This window comes from Zosterops lateralis (genome assembly GCF_965231275.1).
Source record: "Zosterops lateralis genome assembly, chromosome: 24".
Classification (NCBI taxonomy): domain Eukaryota; kingdom Metazoa; phylum Chordata; class Aves; order Passeriformes; family Zosteropidae; genus Zosterops; species Zosterops lateralis.
Window position 1 is genome coordinate 978,933 of NC_139784.1, and position 22,552 is coordinate 1,001,484.

General features: G+C 53.8%; 1 protein-coding gene across 5 annotated transcripts; it reads left to right on the forward strand.

Annotated features, from left to right (window-relative positions):
* Positions 1–1,072: 1,072 nt before the first annotated feature.
* On the forward strand, positions 1,073–22,487 carry PLEKHM1 (pleckstrin homology and RUN domain containing M1). 5 transcript variants are annotated; one of them, XM_083877417.1, is made up of 13 exons: positions 1,073–1,145; positions 1,824–2,250; positions 6,252–6,333; positions 7,797–8,044; positions 9,398–10,033; positions 11,204–11,555; positions 13,738–13,972; positions 14,420–15,322; positions 16,846–16,991; positions 17,161–17,354; positions 17,796–17,859; positions 18,291–18,448; positions 21,744–22,487. In XM_083877417.1, exons 3-13 carry the CDS (start codon positions 6,292–6,294, stop codon positions 21,865–21,867), a joined length of 3,102 nt encoding a protein of 1,033 aa, XP_083733543.1. In that variant the 5' UTR covers positions 1,073–1,145; positions 1,824–2,250; positions 6,252–6,291; the 3' UTR covers positions 21,868–22,487. The 5 variants fall into 5 exon arrangements, with proteins under 5 accessions (XP_083733543.1, XP_083733547.1, XP_083733544.1 ...); XM_083877421.1 differs by having other exon boundaries at positions 13,741–13,972; XM_083877418.1 differs by having other exon boundaries at positions 1,824–2,083.
* The last annotated feature ends 65 nt before the right edge of the window (positions 22,488–22,552 follow it).

Here is a 22,552-nt window from a genome sequence, read left to right on the forward strand (position 1 = left end):
GATGCTGTCCTTGGGAGCTGAACTGAGTGGTGGCCAGAGAGGGAGTTCTTGGTGGCCCTTGGAACCCCTGGGACATGAGCTAAGTGTTCTGTCATTCTTTGAAAATCTGTGATGGAGAGGAAGAAGTACAAAGCAGTGGATGTAGAGTAAGTGAGGTCAGGTACCATGTGCTTCCTGCTCTTCCTCACCTCTCCAAATCCTTCCCTTCCACTGTGCTTTCCAGGCTCTTCCCATTTTCGGCCACTTAATTCAGGTCCAGTGTTCCCAGCAAGTTGAAGGCTATAGGAAAATCTCTTCCTCCACATCCCAGTACCCTACATTGCACAGCCAGGGCTTACTTTTCCTGGAAATTGAGGGCCTGACAGGTACTTTTAGTACAGGCAATGCCTGCACTTTTTCATCATCTGTTTTTTCTCATATAGGAATTGCTGCGGCTTTCCTTGGATTCTGCTTCTTTGGTGGCTATATCCCAGGATATTTCCTTGAATCCCAGTTCTTTAATTGTTGTTTCCTCGTCATTTACTTGCTCTTATTTCCTTGGATAATACTTCCTTGGAAGCAATATGCTTACTACTCTTTCCTTGACTATTTCCTTTAATTTCCTTCATGGTTATTTCCTTGCCCTTATTTCCTCAGATGATGTTTCCCTGCTGTTATTCCAGTTGGAAGAAGCCTAAGGAAATGCTGTTACCCAGAGACAATATGTTCCTGCCAGGGCCCTGTCCCGCATCCAGCACCCCAAGATCTGGGACCACTGACTCCATGAGCCCTCTCTGCAGAGGAAGATGATGCTGGTGGGTGCCATGCTTAGGACACCCCAAAGTCCCCTGGGAACTGGGACAGGAGGGATCCAGGAAGCCCTGGGTGTCCCAAGGAGTCGCCGCAGTCCAACCTTTGGAGCCGCAGCTTTCCCGGGGCTGTGACATCCTGGAGGCACCCTGCGCATGTGACGGGTTCCATGTGTGTCGTCCAGCTGTGTCCAGCTGTGTCCCTACACGTTGCGGTCACCGTACGCGGCCCCGCTCGGCGCCCGCGGGGCGTGGCCTGGCGCTCTGGGGTCCGCCCCTCCGCGTGATGACGTCATGAGGGGCGGGGTATGCGCGCTCCCGGCACTTCCGGGTTTCCCGGCCGGAGACGCGGAGCCGGTGAGCGGGGGGCCGGCGGCACCGGGGGTGATTGGGCCTGGCAGGAGGTGCGGGCTGAGGGGTCCCGTGGGGTGCAGGGGGTGCGCGGTGATGAGGGCCATGGGATGCTATGGGATGCAGAGTGACGGGGGTCTAGCGAGGAGTGCGGGGTGCTGGGGTCAGCCGGGATGCGGGCGAGGGGGCCTGGCAGCGGGTGCAGAGCGCTGCAAGCGAGCGCTGCTCCCCCAGCTCCCCACGGCCGGGCAGGCCCGGATCCCTTCCCAGCCACCCGGAGGCCCCCAGATGCCACCCCCGCAGCCCCCGGCCCGCCCGTGCCAGGCCCTGCACGCTGCGCTGCCCAGCCAGCCACCTTGACCTCTCATTCCTGCTCTCCGTGTACTCCATGGTGGGGAAAGCGGGTCAGATGTGCCTTTGCATGGGGTCCCACGGGGGGTTGGTGTCTGGTCCTCAATTCACTTCCACCAGCGCCGATACTCCAAATCTCTCGGCCTATTCCTCCCACCAGCCAGAGATCCCAGCACCTGTGGGATCCTTACAGCTTTCCCTGATTTATCATGTGTTACATTCTCAATAAATCACGTTTTCTCACATAAAATGAGCAGTTGCAAACAAGCCCTGGGTAATTCTTGTGTAAAATGCAGAGATTAAAAAGCCCTTTCCTCACTGCCTTCCTCACAGCAAATGCCATCCCTCTGCCAAGGGATGCAAGCCACCCACCCAGCCGGATGGCACCAGGAACATCCACGGAGAAACTCCAGCACTGGGAATCCAAAGCAACACAAAAACTGGCAATAGAAACCTGGGAACATCTTGCCTCAACACGCTGGGGCTTTCACAACCTGCTTGGCCTGTGCGTGGTGGCTCCAGAGGCTGCAGCATCACAGAAAACTTCAGCTCTCCCTGCGGCTCTGGCAAATTGTAGCCTGGTGCAGGAGTAGGTAATAGGCTGAAGGAAATTCCCAGTTTGGAGTGTTTGGGAAGCACAGTCTCACCACCCAGGCTGGGAGCTCAGTGGGTGCTCTTCCTCCCCCCACTGCTCCTGTTCCCCCACAGGGCAGAAGCTGGACGGGCTCATCGGAGGTGACACTTCTGCAGCCACCACCAGGTTTGTCAGCTGTGACAAATAGGGACGAGGGTGGTGTGATGGTCCCATTCCTCACTCCATGCCTGTGTTCCTGCCATGGGAATCCCAGCATCCTCAGGCTGGGCACAGGGAAGTAGCCAGAATCAGACCATGAGCGTCCTGCTGGGGCTTTATCCTGTCCTAACCCTCGTCAGGGTGTTCGCAGGGGTTTTGTCCTCCAACCAGCCAATCCCCATGTCGTGCCACTGGCTTTCCTGCTCCTGGGCTGTCTCTGGGCCCAGCTTGCACTTGGCTCTGGGTGGAAAGCAGGAGCTGTGTAGAAGTGGGCTGTCCCCACAGCTGCCCTTGGACCCACCATGCCACCAGAGCTCCCATGTCCCCAGGGTGGAGGGTGACTGGCACAGCACTCGTGCTTGGAAAATGACTTGCTCTGTGTCCAGGCCTTGAGTCACCACTCACGCTGCCGTTGTTGTTTTCCATCCCAGAGCACAGGCAGTGACCTGCTGTTTATTTATAACTCACAGAGCGTCGCTTCTTGGGAGACCAAGGAGCCAAGCACTGGGACAGGGGCTCTGCTCTGCTGGCATGAGCCTTGATTCCAGCTGTTTCCAAAGAATCTGGCTGGTTTGCTGCAGTTTAGGAAATCAGCAGCTCTGCCCTTGCACCATGACTCTTCTCCTGGGTAGGTCAGACTCCCTGCCTGGGGTTGTTCCTCACCTGTTTGCTTTTCCTTGTATCACCCAGGGAGCTGTCGGGGTGGCGACTACTGGGAAATCTGGTGGGTTTTCTCTGTTGTAGCTGTGCTTGTGTCTGTGTTTGCACATTCATCCCATCTCTTTATCTTCCAAGATGACAATGAACAGCCATAGCTTTCCAGGATCCACCTGGAAGTGCTCCAGAGCCCTCTAGATCCTTTAGAGCCTTCTAAATCCAGTGCCAGGGCTACTGTTCTGATTTCCCTGTGTTTCACCTAAGATTTTGTTTGGTGAAATCCTCCTCAGAGCTGCTTCCTTGCACTCATTATTCAGGAAAATGCTGTCCCATAGAAGTGGTGCTGTGTGGATTCGTGGTGCTGGAACAAACTGGTTGGACTGGTCGTGGTGGCAGTGGAGAGTCCCATGATGAAGGTGGCAGGTTGTGCTCCTCAGTTCTTGCCTCCTGCAGGCACTGGGAGAGGTGATGCTGGCAAAGGAGAGTGTTTTGGGGGAATAACTCTCACTTTGTAAAATTTAGACCAGGTGTTTGAAAAACTAAGATGAACTCTTTTCTTCTCGCTGTCACTTCTGCTGTCACCCCTTTCCCTGTGACCAGCTCAGAACTCCAGGGTGATCTTGGAGCTGGAACACCTGCACTGCCTCCCTGGGCATGAGAAATGCCACCCTGTGCCTCTCCTTGAGTCTCCCACCCTAGGTTTCACCCTCAGATCTCCCTCGGGACTCTCATCCTTGAGTCTTCTCCCACACCTGGGTCTTCTCCCACACCTGGGTCTCCTCTCACTCTTGGATTTCCCATCCTTAGGTCTTCCACCTTCATTGTCTCGGGGCGGGGGCGGGGGGCGGGGGGGGGGGGGGGGGGGTGTGCCTCTTGTCCTCAGGATGTAGCAGGGTGGGGAAAGGCACAGAGGCTGCCCAGCCCTGAGGAGCTGGAACGTCCCATGTGGAAGGCAGAGATGGGGGTGGCTCCCTGTAGTCCTTGTCAACTACTGCTGCCACTTCAGGAGCCCCTCACTCCCCCAACCCCCCCAGCAGCCCCTGAGCCAGAGGTTAACTTTCCTGTGCTCCCCCATTTCTGTGTTGCAACACAGGGAGAGGAAATCTTGTGACAAGCCACAGCAAAAACAGTTTCATTTTCTCTGATAATGGTCTGTGAGCCCTGGAGACACTGAGGATCTGTCCTGGGTTTGGCCCCAAGGAGTTCTTGTCCTACTGCTCTCAGCAGGGCCAGCTGCTGTGGTACCTGCACAGGATGCTCTGTGTCTGGGATGTTTTCAGGTCTGGGATGTCTGTCTTGGAGCTGCTCCAGACTTGAGCTACTCTGTGTTTGGACCACTGCAGATTTGGGCCACTCTGGGTTTAAACTGATCCTGATTTGGAGCTGCCTTCAGGACTGGCTATGGTCATGTAGGAGCTGCTCAGCAAACCATGTTTCTGCCCAGACTTGGCAGGAGAGGGGCAAGTTGATGCTGTCAGATCTACTTAGAGGAAGCGATGGGGATTTTGTGTTAGCTTGGAAATAAAATCTGAGACATTAGTGCCATTCCAAGCCTGTTGTCTGCTGGAGGCAGATCCAACCCTGTGGCTAACAGCTGGGCTCTCTTTCTCCATTTGGATGGCAAGTAATTCCAGCTTAAGGGAATAGTTTGATAGGACAAGGTGGAATGGTTTCACACTGACAGAAGAGAGGATTAGATTGGATATTAAAAAGAAACTCTTCCCTGTGAGGGTGGTGAGACCCTGGCACTGGGTGCCCAGAGCAGCTGTGGCCACCCCTGGATCCCTGCAAGTATCCAAGGCTAGGGTTGACCAGGGTTGGATGGGGCTTGGAGCAATCTGAAATAGTGGAAGGTGTCCCTGCCCATGAGAGGGGGTGGGACTGGCTCATCCTTAAGGGCCCTTCCAGCTCAAGCCATTCTAGGATTCTATAAATAAATTCCTTCCCCAGCCTTTCATATCCTTAGGAAGCTGTGAGCAGTAGCAGATGCTGGAGCAGCTCTCAGACCCCTTTTTATGCCAGGCCCTGCTGTGTGGGGTCAGGGATCCAGCTGTGTGGGGTGAGGCATCCAGCTGTGTTTGGAGAGGGATCCAGGTGTGCCATGTGTGTCCTTCTGACACCATGTCTTCTGTTCAGAGGCTCTAGGCACAGCTGGGTTTCGCAGATGGCTCCGAGGGAGGAGCAGGGCAGGAAGTCTTGAAGTCCAGAGTCAGAAGTCAAAGGTCCCTTGTTGTCCCTGCAGTGGCAAGTGACCTGGCCAGGCTGCTCAGACTGCTTGGATCAGGTTTTTGCAGGGTTTTCCATAAAAGTTTTTTTTCTCTGTCTCCCACCAGCAGCAGAGCGGCCCTGGCAACCCCCAGCATGGGGAGATGCTGGGTTTCATCTGCCTCATGGAGAACCAGAGGCCTTCCAGTACTTAGAGGAGCTTTTTAAAAATATTGAGAGGGACTTTACATCAGCAGACAGTGATACGACAAAGGAGAATGGATTTAAACTAGAAATGGAGATTCAGATTGAATATTGGCCAGAAAATCCTCCTGTGATGGTGGGGAGGCCCTGGCACAGGGTGCCCAGAGCAGCTGTGACTGCCCCTGGATCCCTGCAAGTGTCCAAGGCCAAGCTGGACAGGGCTTGGAACCACCTAGGATAGTGGAAGGTGTTCCTGCCTATGGCAGGGGTTGAACCTGGGTGGGCTTCAAGGTCCTTTCCAATCCAAACCATCCCAACATTCCACAATTCTTTCCCATCTCCCCAGACAGCTCTGTGCTGATAGGGTCTGTCCCAGCTGGGTTTGGAGCAACATCACTCCTCTGGTATGTAACAGAGAGCTGAACTATTGTCACCTCTCCCCAGGTTCTGCTTTGGGGTGACACCCTTTGTCCAGGCCACCTAATGCCACTCCCATTTGGTTTTGGGGTGCCTTTTCCAGGCTTAGGCATTCTAGGTGACACAGGAACAAGGGGAGCAGTCCCTGGCCATGCCTGTGGCACTGCTGGCCAGACCTGCCTGGGGGCTGCCTGAGGGCCCCTCACAGGGGTTCATTACTCCCTCCAGGTCTCTTGGCCATGCTCTATTTTGCCTGAAACTCTCCTAGTCCCTGGGAAGTGTCCCTGGGCATTGTCCCTGGGAGTCACAGTACCTTTCCATGTCACTCACTCCTAGCTCAGATCCCACAGCGTCCTGGCCGTGAGCACCTGCAGAATGCCTCAGGGCAGGATCCATCTCTTTTGGGTGACACCAGGAGCCCTTCCCCTGGCAGGTGAGTGGGGTGGAACCCCTGGGTTCTCAACCATGCCCTCCTTGTCCCACAGGTGACATGTGAAGGCAGCGTGGGGAGTGGCAGCAGCAGAGATGCATTCCAGCCACCCTGAGGACCCCAAGGAAGCCATCCAGGTGAGACAGACCCCCCAGTGCTCCCCACCCCAGACAGCTCCCAGTGCAACTCTAGGCACTGCTGGGAACAGGTGGGTCTCGTGGGTGCTGCCAGCTGGGATTAGGATGGTTTATATTGGGATTGGAAAGGGATCCTTGATGGTTTGTCTGCATTGGGGGATTAAAGGAAGTAAGGGGTTAAATCACACCTTGGCCTTTGCAAGACCTCATGTGGGGCAGAGAAGGTGCTCAGCTGTGATACCTGGATGAAGGAGTGTTGTCCCCATCAATTTGGAGTCTCTTCACCCAACTTTGGGAGTCTAAATGTACTCAACAAGCAAAGTTCAACATGAACAGTTAAACCAAAGTGTTTTATTCATCCCATGGATGAATCCATGTGTGACTGATAAGATCATCTGCACTCTTTAATCTTCTCAGCCCTCAGTGCTCCTTCCATGGAGCAGCAGACCTGGGGAGCAGCTGAAAAAGCTGGAAAACAACACCCCAAATAAGGAACACACACTCCCCTGGCTGTTGTCCTTGAGCTACAGCTGCTGGGAATCTTATTTAGATGCTGAAAAAAATATCCCAGGCTGGAAATTTAATATGGGTTTGTGCAGCCAACCCAGGCTGGAGTCAAAATGTGCAGAGCTCTGCTCAGGGAACATTCAGCCTTTGCTGGGAATGCTGCTTGGTACTGAAACATAGATTGTTTGGTTAGAATTGGAGGAGGAATTTGTTGTGTGTTCCAAGTGCCTGCTGAGAAACACAACCTTGATTGAGATATTCAGGCTCAGCTGCTTTAGGAAAAATCTCCACCGGCATGAAATTGTTAAATTCACCAAACTTGCTGTTTTCAACTGGTGGAAGAGGAAGTAAAGCTGCTGGAAGGCAAAATTCCTACATCCCAGCTTCAGAACCCATTGAGTCTGTCTGAGGGCAGCAGCTGAACCCCAGTGTCTTTCCCGCTGTTTTGGGGCCCATCCCCTGAGTGTTTACCCAGCACTGCGAGTGAGGTCAATGACTTTGATTTCTGCTGGCCGGCCCTGTGTCACATGTCACATGCTGCTTGGACTGACAAGCTCAGGGGATCCATTCCCTCCTCTGAGTTTCTCCTTTCTCACCCACACTTAATCCTCATGTTTACCCTGAGAGAGCGCCTGGAAAGAACCAATTCCTTTTTCCTCATCCCCTTAAGTAATTTCCTTTCTGCAGAGGAAGCACCCACGCTCTAAAGGCAACCCCAATTCTGAAACACCAGCTAAAATTGCATAAATTATTATTTTTATAACAAAATAAGCCAGATGCCAGGAGATGTGAGTCCCCAGCATGACTGGTTCAGCCACTCCAAAGGGTGAGGATGAGGCAGGAGTCGCATGGTGCTTCACTGTGGATAGGCCTTACTGTTTTTTGAACTCTTTTACATTAAATCCTTCTTAATATTTTCACTTTTATAATCCAAACCTGCACCTCCTGTCTTGCAGCTGATCAAGAAGCAACTGGTGAATGCCATCAAGGCTCTGCAGAAGCAGTACGTGAGCTCGGATGCCGTGGTCACCAGTGATGATGGCAATGCCAACATGCTCTGCAGTGCCCTGGAAGCTGTGTTTGTGCACGGGCTGAAGGCAAAGCACATCAAGGCAGAGAGTGGGGGGAAGGCAAAAAAATCGGGGGGTCGGGGCCCCCTTCCCCAACCAGTCTTTTGGGGCCTGCTGAAGAGCATCACACATCGGTGAGTGGTTCTTGCTGCAGACAGGGATTATACACACCCTCAGGTTTATCCCTTCTTTTGGTGCTGTCAGATTCAGGGAATGAGGAGGATGGCTCAATGGACAGGTGTGTCTCTACCTCATCTGTGTGCTCAGTCACCTCAGCAGAAGAGGAGTATACTCTCACAGGGATTTGGGGGGCTGCCCTGAACCCTAGGAGATGGAGGTAACAGAGGGAAGCCCCTGCAGTGTCAAGAGGGGCTGATCCCCCACATCCCTGCTCAGTGTGTGCTGGGGGTGAGCTGATGTCCCCAAAAAGTTGAGGATTGAAACTGAAGGCACACCCCTTTCTTATTTATTTCTGGATCCCAGGCTGGCTTTCTGGGCCCAGTAGAACCCCAGTGGGCACACTAGTCTCCAGCAGTGGATGCTTATGCACAACAGGATCTGAGTTCTCTCCTGGCCTGGATCTGCTGGGACTGGTTGGCTCTGTTTCTTTATGTCCAGCCAGCCTTTGAGGAGGTCTCTCGTGAGTGATCACTGTTTAGTGGGGTTTTCTAAGCCACTCCCTAAGTCAAGTTCACACACAGTAAATAACAGCCCACACACAAATTGAAAGCCTCATCCAGCTCCATCACTAACTCCTGAATTATGAAAGAGGGGATGAAAATAACTCTTTCACATGCTATGGGGGATATTTTTGTGCCCTTTGAAGGTTTTTTCTTCTGTCTTGAGAGACAGATTAGAAAAGAAGCCTTACAAAATCTTTGCTCTGGTTTTTGAGGTGTGTGCAGTGAGCTGGGAGCAGGGAGGATCAGGGAGCATGGTGGCACTGTTGGATTTTAGGGAAGAACAGCTGAATTCAGGAGTTTGGGGTTACTTGAACTCAACCCCAGCCAGGTTGCTCTTTTTGGGGCTGCCACAACAGTTTTCACTGTGTTTTGACTGCTTTTAAATTTGAAGTGAGAATTTAGACACGTGGTTGTCACTAAGGAGGATTCAGCCAGCACAAACCCTGCAAATACACAACGACAGCAGGAATTCTTCCCTCTGCATCCTCACCCAGTGCAAGCAATGGGTGGGAGATGTCTCCAGTCAGAGAGAGGAGGGTCATCCAGAGGCACCACAGAACTGCCTGGGGTGCTTACCAACATATTTAGTTTGGGCCATTCAGGAGCTATCTTCCTCCATGGAAAACGACATTTTCCGTGAAGGAGAGAGATTTTCCACAGCTGGTTTTATCCAAACTCCTGAACTCCCTGCAGCAGAGCAGGTTGGACAGTGTCTGATGAAGAAGGCTCTGGCCCTCCTGCACTCCGCAATGTACCAAAACAGAGCTGCTCACTCCTGTTCTGTTCTTTTTCCTCCTTTCCCAGAAATACTGTGTCAGAGCTGGAACAACTGATGTTTATCAACACGGACGTGGGGCGCTGCCGGGCCTGGCTGCGGCTGGCACTGAACGACGGCCTCATGGAGTGTTACCTGAAGCTGCTGCTGCGGGACCGGACCCGGCTGCACGAGTACTACCAAGCCCCAGCCCTGCTCCTGGACACTGAAGAGTGCGAGTTTCTCCTCTGCTACTTGCAGGGTTTATCGTCCTTAACCTTTGAGCTCTCCTACAAGTCAGCAGTTCTGAATGAGTGGACCATCACCCCGCTGTCCCTGTCGGGTCTGTGTCCCGTGTCCGAGCTGCTGGAGCCCCTCACATCCTCGGCCTCCGAACCCCACAGGAAAGCATCGCTGGGCTCCATCTCTCAGTCCTCGGGGTCGGATGAGATTGAGATCCAAGCCCCTGTCCTGCCCATCAGCAAAGCCAGCAACAAGATCAAGCTCACGTCATCCTCGCTGAGCTTGAACACCACAAGCTCATCTCAGCTCTCATCCAGCCTGGGCTCTGACAGCCTCCCCCCAGTGCCCTGCGCCCGCAGCCCCGAGCGCGCTGAGGAGCCGCTGTCCTGCGACTCCGACCTGGGCACGGCCACCGCCGAGGACCTGGACAGGTCCCTGCAGGAGTGAGTCTCTCCCCACATCTCTCCAAAGGGATTTTTTACCCTCTCTGGGCTCTTGTTATTTTCTCTCTGTAGGCAGGAAGTTTTTCTCCCTGTTTGCCTTTAACAAGCTCTTTTCCCCTTCTGGAAGGAGCTTTTGTTCTTTTCACGAACCACTCAGCATGGCTTGTTGAGACCCTGCTGCCACTGCAAATGAGCTCGTGGCCACTGAAGTGTGTGTGTGTCCTCTTTACCAGGGCAGAAACGTCAGAAAAATGCTACTCCCTGGTTTCAGGAATGTCACATCTTCCTGGTGTACACTGGGGGATGCTCCAGGGCTTTCCACAGGGGGAAAGAAATGAGTTTGGTCACAGGGAAGGGTTGTAATTTGCAGCTTTGGCAGATCATTCAGAGAGGGAGGTTGTTGGTTTGTCATCCTAGTGATTTATTCCTGCCAAGCATCCAGAACAAAGATTTCCAGGGTTATATAAACTCTGAGTAATCTGTAAATATTTTGCCTGTCACCTTTAGAGTATGACTCTGAGGGAACCGAGCCTTGGGGTGATGCCTCTTCCCAGTCTTCAGGAAGAGGTGGAGCTGCAGACTGTGCTTCCCCATCTATAATAGCATTATTCCCTACTTCCAGGATTTTGCATCTTCTAATGATCCTGGAAGAACCTGCCTTGATTGGATTAAACTCGTGATGGAGACGTTCCTTTGAGTTTTAATCTTGGGCCAGTTTAATTCTGGGGCTGGCAGTGGAGTGAGACCTTGGGAACAGCTGATCCTCTGGCCAGGGTCCACTGTTAATTGCTCATTAATGAAAACACTTGGAATTTGGTATATGGTCCAAGACTATAGATTCTTGTCCAGGAGCTGTACATGGGGCTGGAGCTGTGGGGAGCATCCAGTGCTCTCCCTCCACCCACCAAATTAAACCCCATTAATGGGTGTAATTGGGGAATGTGTGCTTCACAGTCAGGGTCCTGCTCTGTGCCATGAAGGGGGGATGCTCTGTGGGGCACAAATCCCACATTTTTCTGTTGGCCTCACTGGGATTTTCCAGCCACACTGTGCTGCCCAGAAATGACACTGAACCCTTTTTACATGGTTACAATTTGCAATAATGAGGAGGGGGGTTTATAGGTTTTGGTTATTGAGCTGCCTTCATACCGATCACTTTTCCATTTCAAGGGTGTTGTCAGAGTTCAGCAAGGCCAGGCCAAGCCCGGACGCCCCGGAGGGACAGCTGCTCCCCAGCGTGCTGGGCTGCTCCCCCCAGCCTCCCCCGGCCCCCCCGGTGTTACCCGCCTGCCCGGCACCGACTCACAGAACACACCAGGAGCCTCCCCCCAGCAGTGACATCTCTACTCAGATGGGAGACCCTGCGCCCCCTGGCCACGGGGATGGAGATGTCAGCAGCACGTCTGGAATTCCAGCCCCTCGGGATGGTCTGGGCAGAGCAGAGAGCGGTGGCAGCGAGGGCAGCCAAACCGTCCCCAGCCCCACGGCCCAGCATCTGCTCTCTCCCCTGCTGGGGTGTCCGGTAGGTGCTACAGCTCCCTCCCTTCCCATCTCCTTGGGTTTGTACCCAGTGGTGAAAGAGGTACCCAGAAGAGAAATAAAACCGGGGACAGCTCCAATAGGCACTGCTTTTCTAGAATCAGGGAATCCTAGAATGGTTTGGGTTGGAAGGGACCTTAAAGTTCATCCAGTTCCACCCCCTGCCATCAGCAAGGACACTGCTAGACCAGGTTGTTCCAAGTCCTGTTCAACCTGGCCTTGGACATTTCCATGGATAAATTTCTCCAAACTCCCATCTTCCATGCTGCTCCCACTTGGTTTTCAGTGATGATTCCCACCCCATGGAGCTGTGGCCATGCAGCTGCTTTGGGAGAAACTGGATCAAAGTCTGTATTGCCTGGTGAAAGAGGCACCAAAGCTTTTGAAGCCCTGCCTGGCCTGTCAGTCATCCCTCTCCAGGAGCAGCTGCAGCAGGAAGTTTTGGGTTTGTTAGGGGTATCTGGAGAGGGGTGAGCTCTTGCACAAATCTGGCCGTGGGCTGTGTGCAAGTGATAAAACAGCCCCAGAGTCAAGGTTCCCATGGGGACTTTTCTTCATTTATGGTCCACATAAGAGGAGGGAAAAGGATTGACTGGACAGGAAACAAACTGGTTTCCCAGTGGAAAAATCCTCCTGCAGAACATCTGTTCCCAGAGTAGGATGGCATTCCTGGGTGTGGGTCTTGAGCAGCACCGGATTTCCCCTGCTGCCACCAGAAGCAGATCCGCATCCACTGGCTTCTGCATTTAGGAAGTTCTTTGAACAGCCCTGTCCTCTGTCTAATTTGTTACTGACTGTTTGGTCCTGGTTCCCATTGTTTCCATGCTAGTTCCCATCCTTTCCACACTGGTGAGGGTAGGATATACCTCACACCCCCCAGGCCATTTCTCCTTTTGCTCTCTGCTCCTCTCCGTTCCCTCCCGCTTATCCCATTTCCGCTGCTTCCTCCTGGCCCAGAGCCAGTTTGACCTAATCTATGTGTAACATACTGTGTCAACAGGAAATTCCCCCTGCTCTCCATGACTCATGGAGCAACCTGCATTCCTGCCCCGGGAGTAATCCAGGAGCCGACACCCGTGATCCTCCCCACAGGGTGGTGACAGCTCTTCTGCTGTCACTTAGGTTGTTATTCAAAATAAAAGGCACTTGGAAGGCCACGAAGAGGAGTTGAAAGGACGTTCCTGTTGGGATGCAGCCCTAGAAGGGTCTAGGAATGCTGCTTTCCTGTGTCAGGGCACTGAGCTGAGTTGTTTGCTCTGGGACCTTGTCCCAGAACCTTGCTTCTTTCAGAAGAATTTCTTCAATGAAAGGGTGGTCAGGCATTGGAAGGGGGTGCCCAGGGAGGTGGTGGAGTCCAAGGAATACCTGGGCATGGCACCCAGTGCCCTGGTCTGGCTACCAAGGTGGGGATTGGGCACAGGTGGCATTTGAATGGCTCTTCTCCCTTAATGATTCTGGGATTCTTATAGCCAAAAAGCTCCCGGAAAAGCTACAGCCAAATTTTTTTCAGCTCATGGATCTCATCCCCTCCTGGCACATGCAGACAGAGGCTTCTTCTGCTTTCCCTGCCTTATTTTTCCCACACACAGTCCAAGCCCCTGTAGCATCCTCTTGTGAGGCATAGGTCTCTATTTCACCCTGGACACCTCTGTGCCTCTCCCCATCTCTGTTCTTCCTGGTGCTGCTGCTCCAGCTCATGCCCTTCCATGGCAGGGCTGGAATTTCACCCCCATCAGTAAAACTCCATGGACCTGTTGTCATTGCCAGGGAGTGTGCTCTCCTTCAACAGTGTTTTGAGGAGGAGAGAATAGGTTGATTTTTATTTTATTTTATTTTATTTTCCCATCAGAATACAATCCCAGTATTTTCCAGCTGTTGACACAGTTCCATGGATCATTCTCTGATTGGATGGAGCAGTGGAGCCATCCATCTGGGAATGGCCAGCAGAAAATCAGACAGTCATGGAGGAAGGGACCTTAAGACTCATCTCATTCCCAACCTCCTGCTGTGAGCAGGGACACCTTCCATTAAATCCACACGTCAGTGCCTGGGATTTGGGCTGCATAGTAGCAGCCCCCAAGGAGGGCTTGCTGTGGATGTGTGTGTTTGAGGGGCACAGGGTATTTGATGAGCTTAATAATTCATAATATTTCATTTTTTAAAAGAAGAACTGGATCTCAGAAGATGATTTCTACAGACCTTCCCCAGGAGAGAGCATCAGGAGCACAGCCGACACCAATGGCTTTGGGCCAGAGGGGGACAGTGAGGGGCCAGCCCCAGGCCTCATCAGTGCTCTGGACTTGGGGAGGCTCTCAGTGCCATCCTCAGACACTGGGAAGCCCAAAATGTCCCCAGAGCGGGAGCAGAAGGGCTTCAGTGTGGTGCACCGCAGACAAATGGGTACGTGCCACCTCCTGCTGCACTCGTGCTTGGGGGCTGCCCCAGTGGGGATGGGCTGTCTGGGGAGAGCCATTGGCTGTTGTGAGCTGATGGCAGCACTGGGAGCTACAGAAGGCAGTGGAGCAGCTTCCCAAAGCATTGCTGAGCCCAGGGAAGCTCTGGTGGGAAGCATTTTAGTGGGAGAAGGTCTGACCACCCTGTGGGATGCCTTTCCTTCAACCCACTTGTTCCCAACCTCAAAACCCAAATGCAGAGGGACAGAAACCCAAACGCAAGTGGATAGTGATGGAGACCAAGGTCCCATCAGCTCCTGCTCCAGCCCACCATGTACCAGCACTGGCTCTCACCCTTGACGTGCCTCTGGGTGCTTGCTTTGAGCCCCTCTCAGCTTTTCTTTCCCCACTAGCTTCCCCTCTCTCACTTAAACTGAGCCATCTCTTGCCCCAGGTCTTTCCAACCCTTTCCGTGGGCTGCTGAAGCTGGGCAGCCTGGAACGGCGAGGAGCCATGGGGATTTGGAAGGAGTTTTCCTGCGAGCTGTCCCCGCTGGAGCTGCGGCTCTTCCTGGACCACGAGGAGCGGATCTGTGTGGAGACCTACTCCCTGCTGCGCTGCGAGTCCCTGGCACTGACCCACTCTGACGGCCGCTTCGAGCTGGTTTTCCTGGGGAAAAAGCTCTTCCTCCGAGCTCCTTCCCAGGATGAGGCTGAGGACTGGCTGGACAGGATCCGTGAGGCGCTGCGCAAGTGCCGGCCGCAGCTGGAGGAGGAGGACTGGGAGACTCTGGAGTGTTCCGAGGATGGAGGCGAAGCCCAGCCCAAGGGCGATTCCAGTGTTCTCCAGTACAGTGACATGCCTGGGAACAGCTGGGACTGGACTCCAGCTCCAGAGGCAGAGCTGGATGCGATCAAAGAGGCTGTTCTGTACATGGATGTGGACAAAACCTGGGTCCCATTTATTTTTTCCCTGTCTCTGGAAACTCTAAAGTGCTTTAAAATCAGAAACAATGACAAAATTTTAAGCAACAGTTACGGCATAGAGACCATCCAGGACATCCTTCCAGACACAAGCCTGGGGGGACCCTCCTTCTTCAAGGTGATCACCTCCAAGGCTGTGCTGAAGCTGCAGGCTGAGAACGCGGAGGAGGCAGCCTCGTGGCGGGAGCTGGTCCGAGAGGTGCTCATGTCCTACCTGGAAAGTGCCGAGGAGGCTCTGACCCTGGGGGGCAGCTTGGACGGGCACTCCCAGATTGTCCTGAAGAACATCGTGAAGGAAAACAGCTTCTTGTTGCAGTACCTGGTGGCCATCCCCATGGAGAAGGGCCTGGACTCACAGAGCTTCATCTGTGCAGGTACAGAACCAGGGAATGGTTTGGGTTGGAAGGACCCTAAAGCCCATCCGGTCCCACTCCCTGCCATGGACAGGGACACCTTCCACTATCCCAGGGTGCTCCAAGTTCTGTCCAAGCTGGTCTTGGACACCCCCAGGCATGAGGCAGCCGCAGCTTCTCTGTTTTCCCAGGGATCCCAGCAACATAAGATCCTCTTGGTGGGGCTTCATGTCCCCAGTCAGGGCACCTTTGGTGTCCTATGGGCACAGGGTGAGGCCCCCATGCTGAGTCCCCATCCTGCCCAAGCCCAGTCCAGCTGGGATGTTACTGGGCTCCCATTTAAGATGCTTTTGGTACAGACAGTGGGAAACTGGGGTTAAAGTAACCTTAGGTGGATCAGAAAGCTCAGGACTCTCTTCCTGGGCATTTTGAGGCCCCAGCCTGTGGGGAAAGTACAATCTGGAGCAGTTTTTCCAGTAAGGCAGCACGGGAGCAGGGATTGCCATGGGTGTGACGGGCTGATTTTGCAAAACAATCATTTATCCTTCCCCTGACGCCTCTTGGCACGCAGGGAGATTCTGGTGGCACCTTCACTGACCTCCACAGGAGCCTTAATTTGCTCTTTACCTTGCTAAATTAATTAAATTTCAGATTTCTCTCCTGCTTCAATTATATTTCTTGTACCCTCCAGCAGGTTGGGTTTTTTCTTTTAATCTCTCTCCTTTTATTATTTTTTTTTCTGGTCTGTTTGGTCTCTGCCTTCCCTTCCAGGCTCTGTCCTGCATCTTCCACCTCCTCACAGCTGGAAGCCACAAGCCAAAAAGACAAATTCTCAGTTTTTCTGTCTAGATTTTCTTTAGGGATGTGCCTGCCCTGCTTTCACCCCCCTCCCCACCTGACACCCAATGTGTTCCCTTCCATCTCAGAGTAGTGAGCAGTAAAGGCTGGTTTTTCTTATTAATTCAGAAAGCAATACATGATCTCCATGAATATTTTGGGGAGATGAGCTACAGCTATTCTGGAGTGCAATGGATGGGGTAGTGGGTTCCCCACTGCTATTATAAAGGTGTTTTGGGCTTAATCCATCCTGTGGATTAAGGATGGTACCCTGTGGCAGCAACAGAAAAGGGCTGAGGGAAGGCAAAATAGTGCAAAGTTACTGATGGAAGTGATGGGACAGCAAGTGAGATTTAGGTTCTTCCCAAAACCCTTGGGATGTTGCCAGAATTCATTTCTCCTAAAAAAAAAAAAAAAAAATTGAACCACTTGATGGATAAAAATGGGTTCACAGATGGTTCAGCCTCCTTTTTATGGAGAAAGAGAGAAAGAGTGAAGCAGCAACTGTTGAACCATCATAGGCTTAAATCCATGAGGTGGGGGCTGGAGGCCTCACACTGAATGTCCTGCAGGTGCTTTAAGTGGTCTCTCCCCCTCCCAAAACTTCACTGTTCAATTCCATGCCACCAAAAGTTTCTCCCCCATCCCGGCAGTGGTGGGCAGAGGCTGTGGGCAGCACAGTCCCCTCTCACCCCCTGCTCCCACAGGCTGCTCCCGCCAGATCGGCTTCTCCTTCGCCAGGCCCAAGCTCTGCGCCTTCTCCGGGCTCTACTACTGTGACAGCTGCCACCGGGACGAGGAGACCGTGATCCCCTCCCGCCTCATCCACAACTGGGATCTGACCAAACGAGGGGTGAGTCTTGTGCTGGGTCCATGCAGGGAGCAGGGAAACGCTCCAGCATCTGCTTCCTGAAGGTCCATCTGGGCATTCCTGGGCTGGAAATGCCCACTCCCAACCTCCCTCTGAGCTCTAGGGCTGCTCCATGGTCTGTGTCCACCTGTCCCCTCTGTCTGTGCCCCAGGTGTGCAAGCAGGCCCTGAAGTTCCTCACACAGATCCAAAACCAGCCGCTGATTGACCTGAGGCTGGTCAACGAGAGCCTCTACGAGCACGTGGAGAGGATGGGGCGGATCCTGCACAGCCGGGAGCAGCTGAAGCTGCTGGGGGATTATCTCATCATGTGCCGCAGCGGTGCCCTGAAGGAGCTCAGTAAACGGTGAGGTCCTTCTCGGGGTGACATTCCCCTTTCTTGGCACTCTGGTGGTCTCCTGGTCCCCCTCCTCACTCAGCATGGGAGCAGGGAGCAGTGCTGCCAAGGCTCAGGCTAGTTTTTCCCTCCATATCATCTACTCTAAGGAGTTACCCATCTGTTGGCTGGATCAGCACAATGAGCTGTGACTCAGGAAGCACCTTCCTGGCTGAGGAGCTTCTGGCTGGACAGGAAACACCTGGCAAAATAGATGAGATATTTATTTTCTTTTTTCCTCCCCTTTGAAATGCTCTCACATGATTTACAGTGGCAGGATTTGGGATGTGAAGATGGGCTCTGCAGTGATTCAATTCAAGAGGCTGCTTCATCCAGGCTCCTCCTTGCTCCAAAGCTGTTGGAGGTGTGATGGAGATCATCTACCTCCTTCCTCTCTGTGCTTCTTTGCAGGCTTGATCAGAGGCATTACCTTCTGGAGTGTCCCCACAAATACAGCGTGGCTGATCTGAGACAGGTGAGAGCTGTGCACGGTCATAGAATCACAGAATGGTTTGAGTTGGAAGGGACCTTAAAGACCACCCAGTCGCACCCCCTGCCATCCAATTCCACCTCTCACTAGACCAGGTTGCTCCAAGCCCCCTGGCCCAGTTGTTGGGGTTTTCCAGGTGAAAACACCCCGGTGTCTGTGGGGATGCCACATGATGGTGCTTCAGCAGGAGGTTCCCAACAGTTGGGTTTTTCAGTGATTCCCAAGCTGGGAGCCCCATCCTGGCAGGTTGTGGGTGCTGCTCTCAGCAATCCGGGGTCCCATTGCACCTCAGGTGTGTGGGGTGGGGGTTGTTTTGGAGGACAGCCCTACCTGCAGGTGGAGCCCAAAGAATGGGTGTGACATAGCAAACCCCGCCAGGTCCGGGCTCCAAGAGCACTGACCCCTGTGTCCCCCAGATCGCCGATGGCATCTTCGAGACCTTCCTGCAGTCACTGCTGCAGTTCGCTTCCCACCATGTCTACAGCTGCGACCTGTGCACCCAGCGGGGCTTCATCTGCCAGATCTGCAACAGCAGTGACATCATCTTCCCCTTCGAGTTTGACACTACCACCAGGTGAGTGAGCCACCTCTGCCCCATCCCACTGCAGCCAGGACACCCAGGGGCACAGCCTGGCCTACGCCAGGAGCCCCAACCAACCCCTAAGTTCTGCTTGGGGTCTATGACCAGACCCCACATCCAAGGCAGGTGGGGAATTGGAAATGGCTGAGGTGTTTGTGCATCCTCGTGATGCCCAGAGCCTTGTGGCTCCCATATCCTCAACCATGGGAACCATACTGTGGTGCCCATGCCCTCGTGGGAGCCACATCCTAATTGTGCCCGTGTCCTCGTGGGAGCCACGTCCTTGTTGTTCCCCTATCATTGTGGGACTCATCCTCACAGTTCCCACATCCTTATGCCCATGTCCTCATGGAACCTATCAGATCCAGGATGCTCCAAACCTAATCTGGGCTGTCTGGGGCAGAAGCAGACTGTCCTCACAGAGGCAGAATGTCACCAAGAGAGGTGGCTTTGCAGACTGATGATGCAGAGCCACCAGCACCTTGCTGTCAGTCTGCAAAGGCCTTGCTGGGTGCTGGGTGCCAGGGCTGCCAAGGGGATAGAGGGAGGAGGAGGAGGAAGGTTCTGTATGTCCCTGTTTTGCTTACTTGGCCAGTGCCTCTCCCACTCAGGGTCAGTCTGACCCCTTGCAGAGGCTGCAAGAGGGAAGGGGAAGCAGTAGTGGGACTGTCCTACTACAGCCTCTACAGCCTCTGTCCTACTACAGTCCTATCCCTCTACAGCCACGGAAGGAAGGACATGGACACAGATTTCATAGAATGCTAAAATGGTTTGGGTTGGAAGAACCTTAAAGCCCATCCAATGCCACCCCCTGCCATGAGCAGAGACACTTTACAAGTCTTGTCCAAACTGGCCTTGGACACTTCCCAGGATGGGGCAGCCACAGCTTCTGAGTCAGCAGAGATGGATGGGGTACAGCACTGTGGGATGTGCTGGGAGAGGCTGAGGATGTTCCCAGCAGGAGAGGGGTGATACTGGCTCCTCCTGGGTTTTTCCTCTGCCCACAGAGCTTCCATTCCTTACAGACAGAGGGACATGTCCTGCAGTGGGGTCAGCTGTGGGTTGTGGTACAGCAGCTGACAGAATCAGGATGGCGATGGTGTTAAAGGGGAACTCCTATCCCCACCACCATCAGGGTTTGCTGAAGAAGTCAAACCCTTCCAGCCAAGGATCCTGCTCCATTGTAGGTGGAGAGAGCCACATTTCTATGGTTATGTCATAGAATCATGAAATCATTCAGGTTGGAAAAGCCCTGTAAGATCATTGAGTCCAGTTCCCCCAGTACTGCCAAGGCCACCATTGACCCATGTCCCCAGGTGCCACCTCCACATGGCTTTTAAATCCCTGCAGGGATGGGGACTCCACCACTTGCCGGGCAGCCTCTGCCAGAGTTCAACAACTCCTTCAGTGAAGAAATTTTCCATAATATCCAAACCATAATATCCATAATAAACCATAATATTCCATAATATCTGAACCTCCCCTGAGGCAACTTGAGGCCATTTCCTCTTGTGCTGTCTTAGCCTATTTGGCATTGAGCACAATCCTGGCAGAGAGATTTCACAGGATCATGGGCTGTGTGGCATCACTTTGCCTGGCAATCCCTAAAAGTGAGCAGCAACACCCAGAACCTGCAGAAAATACTGAGGGTGCTGGGATCTATGGGTGCTCCATGTGTTCCAGGGCTGCGAGTATTTCCGTGGAGGAGGAGCAGTGCTGCTCGCTCCCCTCCCTGCCACGGGGACAGCACTGAGCTCATTATCAAGGACAACAACAACCCCAGGGGACCGATTTTCCCTGGAAAAAGAGCAGCCGGGCTCTGGAAAGTGCTGGCACGCAGGGCTGAGCTGGCCAGCGGCCCGCCGGAGGTCTCGTGTCCCGTGGAGCTCTGAAGTTTGTTGACGTCTTTCTTTCTCACCCTGACGGAGGAGATTGTGCAGCAGGAAGGCAGCTCAGACATCCTCGCAGAGCTAAACGCGGCTTCCTGCCCCTCTGCCCGCCTCAGGGCCACCGGGTCACACCGGTACTCACTGCAGGATGTGTCTGCAGCACCTCAAACAATGACCCCGCCAGCGCAGGACCCTCTCCTGCTCCTGCAGCGCGGGGGGAGGTGGAGACAGGAGATGCCACTTCCCAGTCAGAACCACGCTGGGTAAAACCCGGCTTCCCAAATCCCCCCACACCTGGGGGGGGGAGCAGCCACCACCTCTGCTGATCTGCAGAAGCTACATGGAAGTGTGTTCCACTGGAGAAATGTGTATTTTCCATCCCAAATCCTGCCTGTTTGTGCATAAGCCTTTCCCTGTTCTGAATCCTCTCTGGAATAGGATTTGGCCCCAGCTGTGATGATGTGGTCCCTTTCCTGGCACTGATGGGTGTTTCTCTGCCTCGGTCCCACGCATACTTTGGGAAATTAAGGTGTTTAATGCTGTTCACACATGGATTGTGCACCAGGTATTTGCACAGTGAAGGTAAATCTGGCTGCCCAGCTGGCATGTGGCTGAGCCACATTTTACTGCTACTGAGGAGCTGGGGATCAAAACCCAAAAATTGACCTCAGCCCTCATAGCAGGGACATTTCTGCTGGTGACTGAGCAGTGAAGCTCCTGCCCAAGCTGGGGTCCTTTGCAGTGTGTCACATTCCTGCTGCTGAGCCAGATCAGGGAGCTCAGACACCTCCACAGAGTCACCTGCTCAAGGGCAGCTTCCTCCTGGCTGCCCGTCCCTTCCCTGCAGCTTCACTGTCTCCACAGCCTCCCTGCTGCATGCAGGTCAGGGTGGGGTGTCCCACTCCAGCCATGCCAAGCAGAGGGTCTCAAACAGCGATGCTGCCACAGGGCTTGGTGTCACGAGATTGGTGTCAAGGGATCAGTGTCTGAAGAGTCAATATCCAGGGTTTGGTGTCACAGGGTTCGTTGTTGCAGGGGGCGTTGTCACACCCTCAAAGCCACGTTCAGTGCTGGGAGAGCAGGGCACAAACCTCAGCTCAAACCTCACTCCCGTCTCTCTCACCCATTGGCAGCTGCCGGCAGCACCCACCACGCTCCTTCCAGCCAAGCTGCTGCGCTTGGAGCTGCTGGGCTGGATGCGGAGCTGCTGAGGTGGATGTTCCACTCAAGCAGCCGCTGCTCCTGCACTCAAGGCTCCTCCTGAGCTGGGGCTGGGGCTCTGCTCAGTGAGTGCTCAAAACACACCAGGACAGGGAATTGTCACCTGGTTCAGTGGGGGAAATTTGGTCTTTGCTCTGCTGCCAACACAGTGGGTTTGTTTTTTTCCCTTCTTTTCCCAGGTGCAGTGAATGCAAAACCGTCTTCCACCGGGACTGCCACGCCCGGGCCCCGTCGTGCCCGCGCTGCAAGCGGCGGCAGCGGTACCAGCAGCAGCTGGAGGCCAGCACAGAGCCCAGCCTGTAGCCTGGCACTGACCTCGACACTGCCCTCGGGATGGGGACGGCAGGATGGACTGAGCACACCCTCCCTGCCTGAGCCCATCCTGCACCTGGCCCCGCCCTGGGGACAGGGACAATGTGGGGTGGGTGCTCCTGCCCCACGGAGGGACCATCTGCCCACCCAGGGCTAAAGAAGGAGGCTGGAAAAATCCATCCCCCTTCACATTAACCAGGTGCTGTTTGCTGTCACCCTCATGGTGCCAATGTCCCCTCTCAGTGGAACCCAGAGGCTCTTCAGGGTGTCATCCCAGGATTCCAATCAAGGGTGTGGAGAACTGACATTGATCAAAGCTCTAGTTTTTTAGGATACTGAAAACCGGTATTTTTTTACATGGAGGTTTTGCACAACTGGGCTGCTCTGGGTGGTGGACCCATGCAGGGAGGGGACAAATTGACACTTGTGCCTTTAGGGACCTGCGTGCCCCAGGGGGACTCTGGGTGCCCCGAGCATCTCCCGCTCAGAGAGCCCAGCCAGGGCCGTGGCCTCTGCAAAGAGCCGGGGAGAGCCGGGCCGCTCCTCCCCACCTGCTGCTGCTCATCCTCGGGAGTTTTATTTTCCTTTAACCCCTCCCCATGCAAACATAATTAAAGTCTATTTAACAACAAGTGAAGCGATTTTTGAGTTTGCTTCTCTGCAGTGGGACCTCATC